The 19946-nt window shown below is 31.3% G+C and overlaps 1 protein-coding gene across 3 annotated transcripts in view; it reads right to left on the bottom strand.

The window, feature by feature from the left end:
- LOC102809934 (regulator of G protein signaling 9-like) overlaps positions 1–19946 on the bottom strand; it is a 97845-nt gene that overhangs the window by 10602 nt on the left and 67297 nt on the right. For 2 of the 3 annotated variants that reach the window (XM_085502525.1, XM_085502523.1), the window contains 7 exons: positions 6809–7030; positions 5396–5460; positions 4323–4399; positions 3465–3546; positions 2509–2610; positions 1923–1984; positions 684–797 (listed from right to left, as the gene is read on the bottom strand). In XM_085502525.1, coding sequence (XP_085358651.1) covers positions 684–797; positions 1923–1984; positions 2509–2610; positions 3465–3546; positions 4323–4399; positions 5396–5460; positions 6809–7030 — 724 coding nt within the window. The remainder of the gene's footprint in view (positions 1–683; positions 798–1922; positions 1985–2508; positions 2611–3464; positions 3547–4322; positions 4400–5395; positions 5461–6808; positions 7031–19946) is intronic. The other variant, XM_085502524.1, reaches the window with a different exon arrangement.

Here is a 19946-nt window from a genome sequence, read left to right as displayed (position 1 = left end):
CTGAAAAGTAAAATCCGCTAAATTAAAACATGTAAAATAATAATAGATCTCATTGTTTTTTGTCAAATTTATGAACTTAAAGCCTAGTGAAAACGCTCAAAATAGTGAAATTAAATGTTAGTGAAAATAAATGGTTTTACAGTACCTAATATCACTTTCCATAATAACATAAAGAATATATACTTAATCTACAACAATTTAGGGCCCTTTATTATCCAGAATGGACCATCAGAAATTCAGTGAGGGGGGGGGGGGAGAAAACTGCATATATGTTTTTCATTATTTTTACAAATTTAAAGAAATTTATTAAAGATATTTATTTCCTAAGATTTAGAAGACGTCGTTGTTAGATTTTCTAATGGTCCAATCTTTGGAACATGTTTATTTTGTACAATTGTGTGTTAATCAATCATACCATGAATACTATGTATGATTAAAGATGGCAGGCTGATGAGAGCAAAGCATGGACATTGAGCCAAGCATCCAAACATTTTCAAACAGATTTTCACATTTTTGAATGATTTCTATAATATTCATGTGATTTTTAACTCATACTTTGTAAACGTTGCTGAAAATTCAATCATAAATATGTGTTAAGTTTTGATCATTCAGATGTGAAACTAGTGATGATTGTGCCAATTATATGCATCCCTGTAGAGGGCGCTGTTTAGATAGCAACTTACAGCACAGTATTAAGGACCCACATTGTGGTGTCATCAGTCACCCATGGATTACTAGGCTGGGCTCCAGATATGATGGGATCATGCTCTGCATACTGCTCACAGTGTTGTATAAGGCTGCAAATAAACACAACATCCAAGTTACAAGAGAAATTTGTGCCTGTGAAATGCCTCTGCTCCATAATTTACATCTTTACAGTATCTATGGTCAAAATGAGTCATATGTTAATAATAACATTATTACACAACCAAAACCATCAGAGGGTTCAGAATGGTAAAAATAACAAAAGACTAAAATAATAAAACTAACTAAATAACGAGTAAAACATTAATAGGACAAAAAAGATAAACAAAATAGAGGTAAAGTAAAAAATACTGAAACTGACATTGCATAGAAAAGACATTGGTTCTCTCGTGAGTTACCGGTAGATGTGTATTTACATAATTAAGTGATTCCATTGATTAATTTATTTTTCAAAAATTTAGAGAGGACAAGGTCATGCATGCATCATTATTTTAAGAAAAACATGACATGTTAATGACATGTGGTTCTATTGATAATGCGCTTATGGAGCAAATATGGTGTCTGTGAAACAAACAATTTTGAATTTCATTTGATGCCTGGCTTAGACAGACTTCAGCTGTACTCACACTGGGAACACTGCCCTCTATGGTGAGATTCTTTGATAAATAACAAAAATGTACCTTAATGCCAAAATAAGGCAATGGTATAACTCATAACTATAGAATAGAATATCTAAAACTTGATGATGACAATATCCTTTATTATGGAGAGTAAAATTTATCAAAGAGCTGAATCATATTCAATGTGAGTCCCATGTGATAGTTTCTCACTATTTTCAATTCAAAGTTTCACTGCATAACAAATGTATTGATTTGATATTTATATTAAAATGAATCACATTAGTTATGCAAGTATTCTGTGGTCAAAAGATGGAAGCAAATTTAAGTGTCAGTATCCATATACTGTAAATGCATTAATTATTCACTGGGTTTTAATTTTTCTATTTTCGCTGAGAGTAAAATCCGCGATATTAAATCTACGTGAACATGTAAAATAATAATAAAACTCATTGTTTCTAGACAAATTCATGAAATTATAAACAATCAAACATCAAAATAGTAAAATTAAATGTAAGTGAAAATAAATGATTTTACAGTATTTTGATTGATATGTTGCTTTACAGTACAAGAGGGAGACATAGTGAATGTGTTACTCACTAATGGATTGCTTTAGAAGTTTTTAATCTAGGTCTCTGTAACGCTCTCTGCAGATATGCAATCTGAAAAGACAGCAAAGACATTAAAATTACATTTTTCTAGGTTTATAACAAAATTAAAAGCAAATTATCAATTTTTACAGATTATGTCTATGAATTAATGGATTGTACAACTTCCTCATTATATTCCAACAAGTTCATTTAGGGAAATGCTGTGGGGAAAAAAATTCTGTTGCCTAGTAACATTCTAGTGTGCAACCAATTTGAAGAATGCTAGCACCAACATTCTGAGTAAATTTATTTCACTCAGTTTCAAACTCTACACTTCAATGAATGATGTGTTACTATAAGTGTAAGTATTTGTACTGCAAGTAATGATTTCTAAGAATGACCTACATTTAAAATGACTCTGTAAATGTTTGGTTAGATGTTATTTAATCCTGACTCAAACGGCATATGTGCCAGTTTCCTTGGTAACTAATATACTTGAATCAACATTTTGTAAGTGAGCATTTGATCTATGAATACAATTTTTATATTTGATAGAAAGTATAAATTGTACATAACTTATCTTGAGATATTCTTACCTGTTTTTTGTAGTCTTCCAGTGTCCTACGTTTCTTTACATTATATGTAGTCATTCGACAGTTTCTCTTGATACTTGACTCCAGTGAATTGATTTGCCCAGGCTGGTAACAATAAACATGGTCAAACATTTAATTTAGTTTTCCTCACAGGAATTATTTATTTACTTTAAGGGAATCGCTTTTTGCTATCAAATAAATCATCTAGACTAGGTACTTCCTTGGGTACTCCTTTTCAAGCCAAAATGCAAAAAAGATACCCCTTCACAGACAATTTTGTGAAAAATGTCTACCCCTTCCCAAACAATGGTTCTTTTTGGACACATGTTACGAATTTCCTAGTATATGAGCTGTTTATCTGCCACAATTATATTGTTCAAACAATGTTTTTTGAGCATTATATTTGTAATTTCAGTAACGAATGCTAAAATTATAGACCACATTCCACACTATGGCTAAAAAAAACAGATCACATATTTATAAAAATTACCAATTACAGAAACCTCCCCCTCCATGAGTGTCTCCCATAATATTTCACAGAAAAAAAACTAATGAAAGCCTCTACAAACTGATAAGTCAGTTCAAAGTGCGCCCTCATGTGGTACCTCTATTTTTTATTTTCACAATACATTTCAGCAGACAATAGACCACTTTCCCAGAAGTAGAATGACTGGGTTGCAGAAATATGCAAAAAATACAAACATGTCAGTTTGCTGACATTCGATGGAAAAGAATTGGTACACCCAGAAGCACAATATCATGTATGCAAGTTTGCGTAACACCCCAAACTGGTGTGAAATGGAGCGAAATCTTTGTCTTCCAGGAAAGTTGTCTATGTGAAAATCAGAACCATTATTTCTGTACATGAGGTTATTTTCTGTAAGGGAGCAATATCTAATTATCAGCACAATGAAACAAAATCAATTGTAATGATTGCTTGTATTTGGTGTCTAACTTACAGGCGGCCTGTGAACCCTCCAGAAGGCTCTCTCTTGACTATCAAGTACAATTTTATCAGATTTCTTTCTCTGCTTAGCAATTCTGAAAAACAATAATCAAAATTTATTCTAAAATAAAATAAAAGAAAAGGACACCAATATTTTTGAAATTTTTTTCTTGAAAAATATGATTACACAAAACACCTCATTTTTTTGGTACACATTTTTTCTTGACTCAGCAATATTTTTTCTTCAAATTTTTATACCTCAAAATAAACTCTAAAAAAAAAATTAAAATAATCTCTGACAATATAACCACACAATTCAGAAAAAAACCAACTACACTGATTAAAACAGGAGAGGTTTACAGTTGATGTTCGCACAGGGCTGTATGAAAAGGATATGTGATTCCCCTAAAACACCATCTATGGTTCCAAATTTTCAACCCATAATCCTTAGTAAAATTCAAAATGGTGGACACATTTTCACAGTATTTTAATTTCACTATTTTGATATTTGATCATATTCATATGGTTTTGAATTCACAGATTTGTTAGTATTAATAAGTTTTTTGGTAATTCTTCATGTTCGTGTGTGGATTTCAGTTCTCTTATTTATCAGCGAAATTTAAACATAGTGAAAATATAATGCATCGACAGTATTTGTATAACTATATACTACTGAAAAAGATTTGAATTAACGAGAAACAAACGGGTGAATATTATTTTTAGAAATATTGTAGCAGTAACTTTCATAAAATTATATTTTCTAAATCATGATATTCTGCAACAATAAATAAACTATGGATGAATACTATAGACAAAATCATATTCATTCTGGTAATGATGTGATACATAGAAGTATCTAACATGTATATACCTGATTTGTTCCTCTGCCTGCATGTAGACAAATTCCCATTTATGACACAACATCCTTTGCAGCTTAGTAAATGCATTCTGTAACAAAACACATGATGAAATAAGCAGATCAATGTGTGGGGCCTCTAAAAAAAACATTGCTTACTTTTTAGGAACATAACAATTTATTATAACAGCGCCACACAGTGTCAGAAAATATTAGTCTTTTGTTTAATTTGCTGATTGTGAATGTTGCTTCCTTTATTGGTGAATGTGTGAAAATGTGTCTTGTATGATACATGTATATTCCAAGTTAGCAAACGATTGTTGTTTAAAAACAGGCAAGACAGTTAGATGGTGAGAATTATTCATTATATTTGCTCTATTAGAAGTACATCTCCAATAGAAGTGAATATAAATCATTAAAATATTACCTGTTTTGATCATAGAGAATTCTGTACTACAAATAAGTGAATGCACTTCTAATAGAGCAACTAAAGTAATACCAGAGATAACATGTGGTATTACAAGAAGTAGTATTTTATCATTACACATGCACAGTGTGAAAAAAATATCAATATGGCTATGAAACAGGCCACATGTTATGTCAGCTATCACACATATGTGCAACTAGAACAACACAACAATTGTGAAACTAACTCTGAGCATATTGCACGCACTTCAGGATATGTTCTCTTTATTTTCATGGAATATGCAAAAATTTAATGTGGGAATTACGAGATACTAAACAATTTTTCTAGCTAAATTATTGACTTGAAATATAAGATGAAAATTCACAGACTCCACTATTAGAATTGGTTCATTAGCGAAAAAGAGTAAAATATCGTGAATTTGAATAGTTTCGTTGTCAATATCAATAATGATTATGTGAGTTCAAGTTTATATTACAAAGTATAACAGGGGCACGGTTGTTATTTGTAGATCCCGGGTAAAAAAACTAACACCAGAGTAAAATAATAGCACAGGTTCAAGAGATATCACGTGGTGTAAAACGAATATATGGCAAATATCATTGTTGCTTATATGATAATAAATTGTCTTATAAATTAATTTGTAATTAATTGAAATACTCACTGTTTCATAGTCATCTAGTCCGTGTCGCTGCTTGTTTCTCATAGAACGCTTGGCAAGATAAATAGCTAAAAATATGCAAGAAAGTCATAAATATACAGCATGCAAATTAATATTACAGATATGATATTATCTGGTCTGTACGAATAATATAGCGAGGATATACACTTTATCACATCTAATCTAGATTTGTCTTCTGTTTCCAAAAGAAATGGACATCATAAATGTCCATTTACTTCATAAGTAATCAGGGAACTAAACCACTCTTTGAATCCTAATTTATTCATTATGCCCATACTATGCGGCATCTAACTAGCCATCTGTAACAACAATACCTCGCTTCGTCATCAAAAGAGTTTATTTTAAACTCTGCAGTTATTAACACTATATTGTTACAATCATTGTGTAAACAATTCCCACTTAACTCAAGTTTGTTGACATAAATGAAATGTATTTGCTCAGTATTTTCCACAAAATTACACATTGATTGAAGTCCATTTTTGATAAATGAGTTTTGGGTTCCACAGTTGCTAGGCCACGACATGCATGACGAGTCAATCAGAAGTACTACACTTTGTGTAATCCAGAATTTATATTAGTATAGTTTTATACAGAAATTTCTAGCTTCAGTTTTATATCGACCTTGTAGTTTTTGTTTGGTAAACACCCATGTTTCTTTAAAAAATTATGAAATGTTCATAAAATATGAAAAATTATTTTTTTTTGTTTTAAACACACTGACTAAGTAGAACAAAATTGTTGTCGCTTTAGTATCCATATGTAAATTACAAGACATATCTCAGGGCAAGTTTTAGCACCAAAGTCAATTTCTGTTTCATTCAAAACCTATGTATTTTTTTTTGTGTGATTTTTTAAAAATTTTTATCAAGACTTCTAGCCAATGGAAAATTATGTTCATTTGGTCCAAAATTACCAAAAATATTTTAGAAAAATAGATAAAAAGTGGCACCATAATTTTGAGAAAAATCATGGGGCTCAAAAGGAAACTAACCTGTAAACTGCAGTGAACAGACTCAGGAATGACTGGTTATGAAAAATAAATTCCCCACCCCCTCTCTCTTTGCTATCACAAAATGCAAACTACACACATAATGCAAATGTAGCACCCAAAGATCTCAAATTTCATCTTCTATTCATTCTCAATCTGCTTTTAAAATACTTTATTTCTGCTATTTTCACAGAAGGGATGATGCAGTGAAAATACAATCCAGCGAAAATATCTTATTTTCCTATATTTTATATTCAACTCATCAAAAATCAGTGAAAATAAACTCCATACAAAACATCCAAAAAGGCTCTTCAGCTATTTAAAAATAAAGTATTTCACTGTATAAAAATAATGTTCAATTTCATGTTCTAGAGTTCTAAATGAAAATAAAAATTGTCAGAACTCACCGTACTTACCATAGTCAGCATTATCAGGATCCCAATTCTGTGACGGCCAGAAATAAGGACTTTGGAATCTGTACAATGTACTGTCATCTTTTACAACTAAGTTTTTGATATCCTGAACTGGAAATATGTATCCGTACTGGCAAAATAGATTAGCAAGGTGCAGTGCTTCTATAGAATCTTGAATGTCTAAATTTTCCATTAGCCATTCTATCAGATCATAACCTGTAATGAACACAAATATCGAGTCATTAACATATAGTTGAATTAGGGACTGTCACATGATTACTAACGTACAAGACTGAAAAAATTGACAAATTTTATGACAAAACTACCATGTGACACTGAACCCTGTTAATATATATCAATTGCTTAATCCTGTCGGGATTTTGAGATATCTAATACCTTGAATATATTTAGTTCTACCTTGACATATTTAAATAATAAATTAAAATTTCAATTCTGTACTCATATGTGTCTTGTACTATCACACCATAAAAACTAATTGAGAGAAAAGTTTATATATACACTTCTCAGGCCATTACTACTTTATTAATTCAGTGATAAAAACAAGAAAGTAGTCCCATGTGCATTTCACTAATTACACACATAACTTTGTGTTGTGAAAAACAAAAGAGGAACCCCATGAGAAATATTGTGTATTTATCTATTTTTTACTTCAGTGAGATTTGTCTTGTGAGTCCCACAACATAGATAGATTTGTAGAGTGAAGAGTGAAAAGATATTTTCAGATCTACATACACTGTATAATCCTTGTTATAAGGAACTCTTTGGATAACATAAAACTAGTGTTCACTATAATGAAGCACATAATACGTTGTTTGTTATAGTGAAGTGTTCACTATAATGAAGCACTTAATACATTGGGTTTGTTATAGTGAAGTGTTCACTATAAGGAAGCACATAATGCATTGGGTTTGTTATAGTGAAGTATCCACTATAATGAAGCACATAATACATTAGGGTTTGTTAAAGTGAAGTGTTCATTATAATGAAGCACATAATACATTGTGTTTGTTACAGTGAAGTGTTCACTATAATGAAGCACATAATACATTAGGGTTTGTTAAAGTGAAGTGTTCATTATAATGAAGCACATAATACATTGGGTTTGTTAAAGTGAAGTGTTCACTATAATGAAACACATAATACATTGGGTTTGTTATAGTGAAGTGTCCACTATAATGAAGCACTTAATACATTCGGTTTGTTATAGTGAAGTGTTCACTATAATGAAGCACTTAATACATTCAATTTGTTATAGTGAAGTGTTCACTATAATGAAGCACATAATGCATTGTGTTTGTTATAGTGAAGTGTTCACTATAAGGAAGCACATAATGCATTGTGTTTGTTATACTGAAGTGTTCACTATAATGAAGCACATAATACATTGTGTTTGTTATAGTGAAGTGTTCACTATAAGGAAGCACATAATGCATTGGGTTTGTTATAGTGAAGTGTCCACTATAATGAAGCACATAATACATTAGGGTTTGTTATAGTGAAGTGTTCATTTTAACGAACCACATAATACATTGGGTTTGTTACAGTTTAGTGTTCACTATAAGGAAGCACATAATACATTGGGTTTGTTATAGTGAAGTGTTCACTATAAGGAAGCACATAATACATTGGGTTTGTTATAGTGAAGTGTTCACAATAATGAAGCACATAATACGTTGTTTGTTACAGTGAAGTGTTTACTATAATGAAGCACATAATACATTAGGGTTTGTTAAAGTGAAGTGTTCACTATAATGAAGCACATAATACATTAGGGTTTGTTATAGTGAAGTGTTCACTATAAGGAAGCACATAATGCATTGGGTTTGTTATAGTGAAGTGTTCATTTTAATGAAGCACATAATACATTGGGTTTGTTACAGTGAAGTGTTCACTATAATGAAGCACATAATACATTAGGGTTTGTTAAAGTGAAGTGTTCACTATAATGAAGCACATAATGCATTGGGTTTGTTACAGTGAAGTGTTCACTATAATGAAGCACATAATACATTAGGGTTTGTTATAGTGAAGTGTCCACTATAATGAAGCACATAATACATTGGGTTTGTTACAGTGAAGTGTTCATTTTAATGAAGCACATAATACATTGTGTTTGTTACAGTTTAGTGTTCACTATAAGGAAGCACATAATGCATTGGGTTTGTTACAGTGAAGTGTTCACTATAATGAAGCACATAATACATTAGGGTTTGTTAAAGTGAAGTGTTCACTATAATGAAGGAAGCACATAATGCATTGGGTTTGTTACAGTGAAGTGTTCACTATAATGAAGCACATAATGCATTAGGTTTGTTACAGTGAAGTGTCCACTATAATGAAGCACATAATACATTGGGTTTGTTATAGTGAAGTGTCCACTATAATGAAGCACATAATGCATTAGGGTTTGTTATAGTGAAGTGTTCACTATAATGAAGCACATAATACATTGGGTTTGTTATAGTGAAGTGTTCATTTTAATGAAGCACATAATACATTGGGTTTGTTGTGAGCAAGGAGACCTGCAATGTGTTATATTCATATGAAGAAATTCATTATAAAAGTGTTCATTATAACAAGTTTATAGTTTAAACTCATTGCTTTAATTTTAAATTCATGAATTTCAATATAATCAAGTGACATTATGTCTATTTTATGTACAGTGTAAATGATATGAATATTGTACTACCTTTAATACATACATATCATATTTACACAATTAGTAGTACAGATGCTCAAGTAAATGATGGTCAAAAGATGTAATGATTCACTTAATGATTCAGTATATAAAAAAAATGTGATTTTGGGGATTATATGTATTTCTATTGAAGATTTTTATTGTTTTTAAAATATGACTTTTAACCACAGACACATATCATTCATATAAGCAAATGCACTACTAATAGGCAGTACTATTATGTTCACATAATATTGCTATATATAAACCAAGCTTATTGGTAGACAGCTGCAATTTAGTATTTTTGTTCGTATGTGAAATGAAAAAAGAAAGACGCAAACTTGTAAACTAAATGAAATTTTTTCGGATTGAGTGAGCAACAAATTTCAGTAAGTCATTTCAAATTTCCTCAAAGATAAAAGACATTTATGATGATTGTTTGAATTTGAAAATACTGTGTATAATATTGTGATGTGTTGACTCAAGGAACACACAAAAAAACCAGAGACCTTTCATGTTTGACTTCTTGTTTATTCCGCCATTTTCAGTTATCTATGGCACTACTTTTTACATATCAATACACTTGAGTGATCAGGTGACATATAGCACCATTATAAAAGTGTGCAATAAAGTAGTCCCTAAAATGTCACAAATATGGTGTCATAATAAAAACTAAACATAATATTTAAAAAAAAAAAAAAAAATTAATTGAAAAAAATCTGACACTTCTGTAATTTTTTCTGCACTCATTACACAAGTGTGAGGTTTTAGTATTTTCACATTTGGGAATGATGGACACATCTAACTCAAACATGTTCATTTCACTATATAGCAGTCTGTTTTATAATTGGACAATGTAAGCTCACCGTAACAACAACACCTGCTAATTCCTAAAAAGAAATTTATTTTCCCATCAATATATTTTCCTTTAAGGACAGCTGCAATTGAAGACATGTATGCAATACGAATATAACAAGCAGATGGACTGTGAGTTTATGTCATACAACACCAGTTAGTTTGTTTTTTGCTGGTATACCTCAAAGTAATCACCATCTTGTTCCACTGGACCAAAATGGATTCAAATGACGTACAATCAAAATGATGTAATTTAAAAATATTCTAATTTTAGTTCTATAGTCTGTAAAACTGCAACATTTATTCTACCTGCCTGGACTTCAGAATTTTGATAGTTTAGTATTTTTAGCTATTTCTTAGCCTGTTTAATATTAAACGGGATAATTTTATATTCATATCTTGGGAGTAAAATGGTGTCTCTAATCTATGTATATATAAAATTGAACATCCACTTAATTAGAATGGAAAAAAATACATAATAGAAAAAATAGAACAAACCATAATAACAATGGTACCATTACTATAGTAACCATTCTCTTATGGCTTTGTGCGCCATAACATTTGAGGTGAACAACTGTTTGATTCTAGCGCCCTCTATGGGCAATGTGTGAATTTCAATCTCACTTCACGAACTTGGATAGAAATTATTTTACAAAAGTTGAAAATGCATGTCATTTATGGGGTTATACATCATCAGTATCCTTCGTTAAGATGTGGTATTTAGAATGAGAGCATGAAAATAAACACTAAGTTAGCCAGGCTTTAGAGAAATACAAAGTTGAGGTAAAACATTTTATCTAATCTAGGCTTTCCAAGGACATTCATTGATGGCTTATAAAAGTAGGGTTTGTCATCAGGCCATGACAAATACACAAATCCATTATGAGTTGGGCCATGGCAATTAAATTCTATGTTTAGAATTTTTGTATACGAGATACAAGAATGATAAGTATTTCAAATCATCAGTACTTAAGATAAATGAAACAAATTTGGTAATGATCTGAAATAAAAGGTAGACAGAAATTTGTATTTCATTTCAATTTTCAAAATGAGTGAAAACACATGTGAAAACTGACATCTAATTTAGTTTTCATACCATAATAATTCTGAGCATATTTATATTAAATAAACTTTTTAATTTTCCAAAAATATGGGTAGGTAGGGTTTTTACCAGAAATGCTGAATTTATTTAATTTAATTTGGTCTTATTAAAAACACTGAAAAACTATCAGATGCCTTGATTTTTTTTTTAAATTTCCTATATGTATGTCTGTCTGGAAAATTTATTATATTAAATAATTTCAAGCTCATTTACATTAAATAAACTTTTTAATTTCCCAAAAACATGGGTAGGTAGGGTTTACCAAAAATACAGAATTTATTTTCTTTGGCCCTATGTTTTCAACATAGCAAAACTATGGATGCCTTGCCTCTGATTTTTTTAATTCTTAATTTCTTATATGTATTGCTTGTGAATTTGTGACACAATTAATAAAATAAATGAATTTTCAGTGTACAATGTACATGACTGCCAATTACAATCCCTTAAATACAAAAAAAAAAATATTTGCCGAACACTAACAGCCATAACTGTTATCTTCTACAAAGCTTTCCAATATTCTGTGTTCCAAATAAACACAAGATACAGTAAACCACTTTAATTCAAGAGTCTCAAATTTTATAGAATTTTGTGGGTCAGTGAAAATTGTAAACAAATTTTATAGAATTTCGTGAAAAATGTAAACAAATTTGATAGAATTTCGTGAAAAGTGTAAACAAATTTTATAGAATTTCGTGAAAAATGTAAACAAATTTTATAGAATTTCGTGAAAAATGTAAACAAATTTTATAGAATTTTGTGAAAAATGTAAACAAATTTTATAGAATTTTGTGAAAAATGTAAACAAATTTTATAGAATTTCGTGAAAAATGTAAACAAATTTTATAGAATTTCGTGAAAAATGTAAACAAATTTTATAGAATTTCGTGAAAAATGTAAACAAATTTTATAGAATTTCATGAAAAATGTAAAAAAATTTTATAGAATTTCGTGAAAAATGTAAACAAATTTACATGAAGCAGCAAAAATATTTCTGGTATTTTACAAGAAGTGTCAGTGACTTTCACAAAATTTTTTTTTCATATATTTCATCAAATTATCAAAATTAAGCATTTTTCGGTATATGAAGCTTTCCTGTCTAATATAAAGCATTACTTGCATCAACTTGTCTGAAAAATTTTTCAAAATAATCCTCATCAGTGACACATTGTTTTTACTTGACCGTTTCATTTGAAACCTACCTCATATAGGTATCACTACTGTAGATAATAATTTGAACTATCAAAAGATAACATAATTGTAATTTCAAAGACCTTTTTAGATGAAGGTGCACTACACCAACAGAATCACTAAATTTTAATGTGTATTTTCACACTACAACTACTCAAACTACTACAGTGGATTTCATATACCTGTGAATATTTCAACAGCAACATCGTCATTTTCATGGTTGTTTTTTATTTACTCCTGTGTGCATAGTCTCGCTTATTCACTATTAAAGTGCCTGTGAAATGGCTGCTATTTTCATGCCTAAAATTATCCATTGATACACAAATATTATTATTTTTTTATGTTTCTAAGCATGAATTATTTTTTTAAGTGAAAAAATGTGTTTTAAACTCAATCTACGGCAACTTTATTTTTGTGTATTTTAAAACGAGGCTCTTCATTAGCTTCTTATTTGCATACAGAAATTCCCCTTGTGACATCAGAAGGGGAAGTCGCATGGCAGCTTGCATTGCCGATACGTGTAAATAAGACAAATTTCTTCTACAGTTTTCTCGTCTTTGACTAAATTTTCACTTATGTACTTGTTCGTCGAGGAGGAATGGACCATAATGAACACATAGTATCAATTTTTGTTGCATGGGGTTGAGTTAGATGCAAAATATATTCGTTCTGGTGTAGCTGGTCACCGTGATCGTCACCGGCGCACGTTTGTACACTGTCGCTGGACAAAATAAAATTTGACGTCAAAATTATCTCGTTATTTAGCAGGTTACTAGGCACGTCACTACACTGTTTTATTTCATCGATCGTCTGAGTAAAACTTTCAAAATTAAAATAAAAGAGAACATATTTTGACATTCTAAACATTAGACCATATTGGTCACTATAAAATAATTTTAAAAAAAACAAATCACAGTTACTAAATAAATGACAGCCGCGTGGAAATGAATTGAAATGTTGTTGAAATAGGTGAATGTATCGGGTCACGACAAGGGCAAGTGCGTTAAAAGCGGCGTTTAATTGGATAACAAAAATAATCGAGATCGACACACATACAGATAAATTCAGAGTGGATTCGAGTTAGCGTGATCCATGGCGTGATTGTCATAATTATAATATCATATTAAAACTTTATTTGGTGGAAACACAATGACCAAGCCCGGATTCTTATTTCAGAAATTATTACGCAGATCAAGCTGCAAACATGGAGGTAAAAAAAGAACAGAGGTGTGAATTCGACATTCAACACAAACCACCAGACAATTCAGAAACTTTTAGCCTTCGAAAATGAAAACAATTAGCAGTGTGTAAGGGCTGTGTAATTTCCTGTTTGTCCGACGCTTCGTTTTCGTGTCACTGTCAAAATTATTGCTACCTTTTACTTAACAGGGACTAAATGGTCTCTATAAAACGATAATCAGGATCGCAAAAAAGTCAACTCATTTGAAACATTTGCCGGACGTCTCTCTCTCTTCTGAAATCCGCCTCGGTGATCATGGTCCAGAATCTATTTCTTTCAAAAGTGTTGCGCCAGGTTTATGTTGTCCACGTTTCTCTTTAAACCTAGTTGTTTTTTTCATGGACGAGGACAATTTTTCAAAAAAATGAATCTGAGGTTAAGTGGCTTTCGTCCACTGATGTCGCACCTTCGGATCGATTAGAAACGTGTGAATACTTACACTATGACTATACGTTTCATTGCAACTGCCCACAACACAACAGCTAAAAACTCTCTCTCTCTCAAAAAAAAAAGAAGAAAATAGACAAAAAAAGAAAGAAAAAAAAACGCCGACTGAAAAATGTATATCGTTTAAATGTATACTGAATGACCAGTGTTATTACGGCTCAGGGGTATGACTTCCTCTCACATTTTGGCATTTGGTGGCGCACTTTCGGCGAGAGTCGGAAATCCAGAAACAGTCGACCGTTTCAGGATAGGTGGGCGTGGCTACAACACAAGAAATATCCCAAATTTTCTTGGATACGAGTAATCATTTTCAGCAAAGAAATCAATAACCGCCCATTTCAGTGGGATACAGATCTAAAATGGGAAACGAGAGGGTGGGCATTGCACAGGCACTTTAACTATGTGATCATTTAAATGTGGTTTATAGTTTATGCCCGACTTTCTTGAAAATTAGGATCTGACCTTACCTTAATTAAGGCATCTGTAGCTGTTGAAATATATACAATTTCTGAAAGCATGAAAGCACACCGAAGAACAGAATGATCAGGTTGTGTGAAATCATTGAAGTAAAACCAAGATTAATGTTTGGAAGACAAGAAACATATAGTTTACTTTGCATGGCCTTATCTACTAATGCCAGTACAAACATTATATCCAATATGGCTGGTAGAGGATGACTCAACAGATAACCATTTACATTAGGACCACCATGAAACATTTATATTTTAAACTTATTTGCTATAATAATTATAATGACTACAAAGATAAGTTTTATGACTTGATGTTACCTTGACAACATATATGATGGGTTTTGACTTAGAAGGTTCGATGACAAATATTGAGCAAAAAAAAAACATTTTATTCAAGTTTAAGATTTCACAAAGGATGATATTTTAGTGCTTTTCATTTTAGATTTATCATAATAACACCATACAAATTGTAGTATTTGAAATGCAAATGATCATTTGATTCAGAATATTATATAAATGAAACAAAATATAAATTGAACATGATTTTAGGAATTTTTTTTAACTGAAGCAAAAAATCAAGAATTCAAATCTGAATGGTAACCAACCGCTAACAGAATTCCATCGAGTCACATTCTATTTGCTACACTCTCACAAACAATATTGCGATGATAAGATGTTATCACAAGAATACCGCAAAGTATTCGTGAAGGCAGTACGGTGAGCATAGTAATAATTTATTGGGAGTTTTTAGGCCAAAATGACAATGAAAGACGCTGTGCGAACGTCTGCATGAGTGACAAGATTCTATTTCTATCGCACACTTTTATTATTCTGCTTCCAATGTAAACAAAGGAAGTATTTGAATAAGACGTCTATAATCTTTGTCATGTCAATATGGGTGAGGTAGTTGACCCCATATAAAAACAACGTTAGAACAAGTGCTGAAGGAGCATTTTTACAAAATGCCAAATTCTATTGTTTTCAGTACTACAGTAGATGTATAATAATGTTAATTAATTATATATCAAAACTATGTGAATGAAGAATGAAGAATGACTGTTTCCCGGATATATCCTTAAAAACTTTTTGCAACTTTACATGGCTATTCACTAACTGCATTTATCTTGATACAAATTCGGCAATTCAGCATCCCAAGTTTCCCCAGCTGTTTCAATTTTTACACCCATTTATCAGGGAAATGCTAAATACTCAAATGATTTCTGTAAATCAACAAGTATTTCTGTGATAGTACTGAATCCAAGCTATCAGTCTTTGATACTGTGGAATACTTTATTTTCATTGGAATTAATTTTTGCTGAAAAGACTTTTTGGGTGTTTTGTATGGAATTTATTTTCACTGATTTTTGTTGAGATTAATGTGAAATATAGGGAAAAAATGTATATTCGCTGGATTTTATTTTCACGGAATCATCCCTTCAGCGAAAATAGCGAAAATAAATTCCAAGCGAAAATAAAGTATTCTACAGTATTTATTTTCTGATCGGTTACTTCTTTGTGGAGTTTTGTCTGACATATATTATTGCAATTTTTATACCTTTCTGATGTAGTTCTTCACAACCTATGACTGAGCTCTGATTGACGAAGCGTTACTGTTGCAGTATAATCTGAAAGAAGAGACTAAGCTTGGCAATTTTATCACTCAGAGATACAATTTGGTAGCGTATAAGTATGTTTATTGTATGTATAATTTGAGTGTAAGTTTCAGTCCAATCCAACACATGGTTTTAAAAAAAAAACTCTTTTAAAAATTAACCACATGTTTTGACTGCCAGTGGCACCAAGGAGAAGCCATTTCATGGTTGAAATGGGGAGACCAAAATGTTATTATTGATCCACGCACAATAATCCTTCCATTAATTGGAACATGAGAAAATTATTATTTTTTGAGGTGGTTGAAAGATTGACGAAAAAATTATATTATTGAGAGGCTTTAGTCAATAATCAACATGACTGTGGATTACAATGGAGGTCAAAGTATAGAAGACTTTTATTTCTCATCAAGGTGAATTTTATAGCATATTTGCATATATCTATTTCTTTTCAGGTGTTAAACTTGCAAAGTCTGGTAAGTTTCACAAGCATGTGGGTAAATTGTACAGTGAGAAACTGAACCAGGTGAATGCAGGGAATGTTAGTATATGCATCGTAACTGACTTCACACTAGCAGCAGAATCTGTAATAGCGTTAGTTGAGCAGAGGAAAGAGCCTACTCAGGAAGACAGGGTGCCTGCAGCAGAGTAAATTGTATCACAACAGATAACTCCACTGAGATTAGGGTAAGGTGGAACCAGGGGTGTACTGTTTTTACAACGTCATTGCACCTACATCCATACTAGTTAAAAATGCAGTATGATAGTACATAGACCACAACATGATTTTTACTGCATCTATGTACTGCAAGTGTGGAAGTGCTTGTATAAGAATGTCCTTATGTGAGATATATATATATATATATATACACTTGAACCCATACTTGACAATTAATGTTTTTGAAATAGAACACTCAATGACTTGGAAACAACCTACTAGACTGACACTCAATGGTTCTAGTTGAGATATTATTGCCATTCACTAAATCTGCACAATGATGTAACTGTAAAATTTAAAATGGCTGCAGTCAGCCATCTTGTTCTGCATTAAAAATGCCATAAAGAACAATTGATCACATGATCAAAAGTGGTATTATTGATATATAATTTATAATAAATTATATTTATAATTTTGCTAATTTAAGATATGCTATATAATTCAACAGAATATTTTCAAAATAAAATTGTTGGCACGTTTAGCTAATTTCTCATAATTCCTGCATTGTGCCAAATTCACGAGAATGACATGTATAGCTATTTCAAATGATTTTACAGCGATATACACACAATGCAATCTTGTGAGGTCGCGGTCACCGTTGGATTAGAAACTCAATCTCAGTGACGATGACACGCACAAACACATAGATATTTTCACAAAACTTTTCCTAAAAAGCCACCTCTAGATTTGTTCATTATAACACTTGACATTTAGACATAAACGACAGTTACTAAAATATGACTCCTTTTGGGCTCCCTTGTCATGCTGCTGACATTTCAATCAATTGGAACAACACAAGGTTATACTTAGAGAGCCACAAGTCTGTATCTGGTTTCAATAATCAAATACCAGGTGATGAAGGGCAAGAATACCTAAAAAGGTTACTCTATATCATACAAATCAAAAGACTTTTAAGTGAACTATGTGTACTTCTAGATGTAAACTAATTGTACGGAGTCTGTAATCACATTAACTCTTTCAGCATCAAAATTTGTCACCATTCACAAAATCGCACATAATTTTTTCATATTTGTTCTAAAATTTTCGTCAACACCTGTAGCCAATTGAAAATGGTGTTCATTTGGTTTAAAATAATTAAATAAATTAAAAAAAAAAAAATATGCCAAATCTTCCATCAAAATTTTTGAGGGAAAACAATATGGCACCGAAACAGTTAAACATTATGCCAATAATTTTTTTAAAACTCTTTCATAACAACAAGATTTGAGTAGCCTTATATGATCAAAGAAAAAGTAATAAATGATGAAATATGAAAATAAAAGTATATTGATTAGGAGGTTATCGCCTGATGTACTTGTTAAAATTACGATGAACAGATAATACATGACTCTACAATGACCTTTCAATTACACGGCAAACTCTGGCTATCTGTCAAATAGACAGAGAAATTGTAATTTTCCAGAACTATGCATGCTTATGCTAATTTATGCTAATTTGACATGACATCTAAGCACGGCAGGGGACTCTCCTGAACAGTTGCACTGCCAAAGGTTCTCTATGATCGACAGAATTATTATCTTTTTTTCTCAATGTATGTTAAAAATTGAATTTAGAGTCAGCAATATAGCTTATATGTGTAAGTGTAATTGCATCATGGGAATAAATTGTGGACAGCCTTAAATCAATCACTGTGATAAAATCAGTATTATTGCATGATTTGTTATTTTCACACGTTCATGCTTATGTTTACATTGGTTCAACACTGCTTATTTTAACAGAAACAACAATACTTTTTCATATTCAACCATCATTGCAAACTAAATAGTATAGCATTATTCACTCTCAGTATAGTAGTCTACCTGGATGAGTGTGCCACAGAATTAAGCCACTGGCAGAAATTCATCAACAAATGGAGGTGAATTTGGAGAAGCTCACTTAAGGTGCAAGTGGTGCTTGTCTTCAACTGGAGCCTGGTTTCCACCAAGATGGATGACACATTAAATGGCCATTATGATATTTTATGATAGAAAGATGGTCAACCAGTCCAGCTGACAAGTAGTCTCAAATATAAGATGCCGTTTCTATGGCAAAATGCAGTACCGTAACTATATCTACCATTACAATTTCTGCATAAAAAAATTCAGGAGAGACAACAGTAATATTCACTTGCACAAAAATAATTTTAAACAAACAACTTAATAGTCGAAATAGCTGATAACCAAGTCAATAAATAAACACCCACAAAATAAGATTGATTATGCAATATGTCAACCTAACAAATTGTTCACAAAAATTACATGCACCTGAAATACTAAGCAACCAGGCTGGTAGTTGAAAATATCATTTGTACCAAAAATGATATAAATATTTGTGAAAATATAGATTTAATGATATCATCACAAATATAAACAAAATTGATAGAAGTTCATCCAAAGACTGGGTGTTTTCAAGAAAAAAGTGAAAATATATTTTTTTATCAAAACTAGTAGCTTCGCGGTAAGTGGCTTTTATATTGGGTGGGTTTTGTGGGGAGTAGGGCTTTGTCACAGTAACTGGTCCTTTCATCGTTGTTGAGAATTAAAGTTTTATGTTTCTTTAACAACTTGTGCTATTTTGGGAATACTATCTTTGGAAGCTATTAATTTGCCCTTATGATTTGTGCAGTTCCAAAATAAGACCCAGGCTCTGATAATGCCCATAGTTTCAAAAACCAAGAAACATTATCATTATGATCTTATTGGTGTTGCAAAGGATAGTTGAATATTGTTTATTGAAATTAATAATCCCCATAACAGTTTTCCAATATAGATAATTATAGTATGTAACAAATATATAACTCAGTC

This window comes from Saccoglossus kowalevskii, chromosome 8 (genome assembly GCF_978046115.1).
Source record: "Saccoglossus kowalevskii chromosome 8, keSacKowa6.1, whole genome shotgun sequence".
NCBI classification, from domain to species: Eukaryota; Metazoa; Hemichordata; class Enteropneusta; family Harrimaniidae; genus Saccoglossus; species Saccoglossus kowalevskii.
Note: the sequence above shows the minus strand (reverse complement) of the source record. Positions and strands in the feature narration are given on the sequence as shown.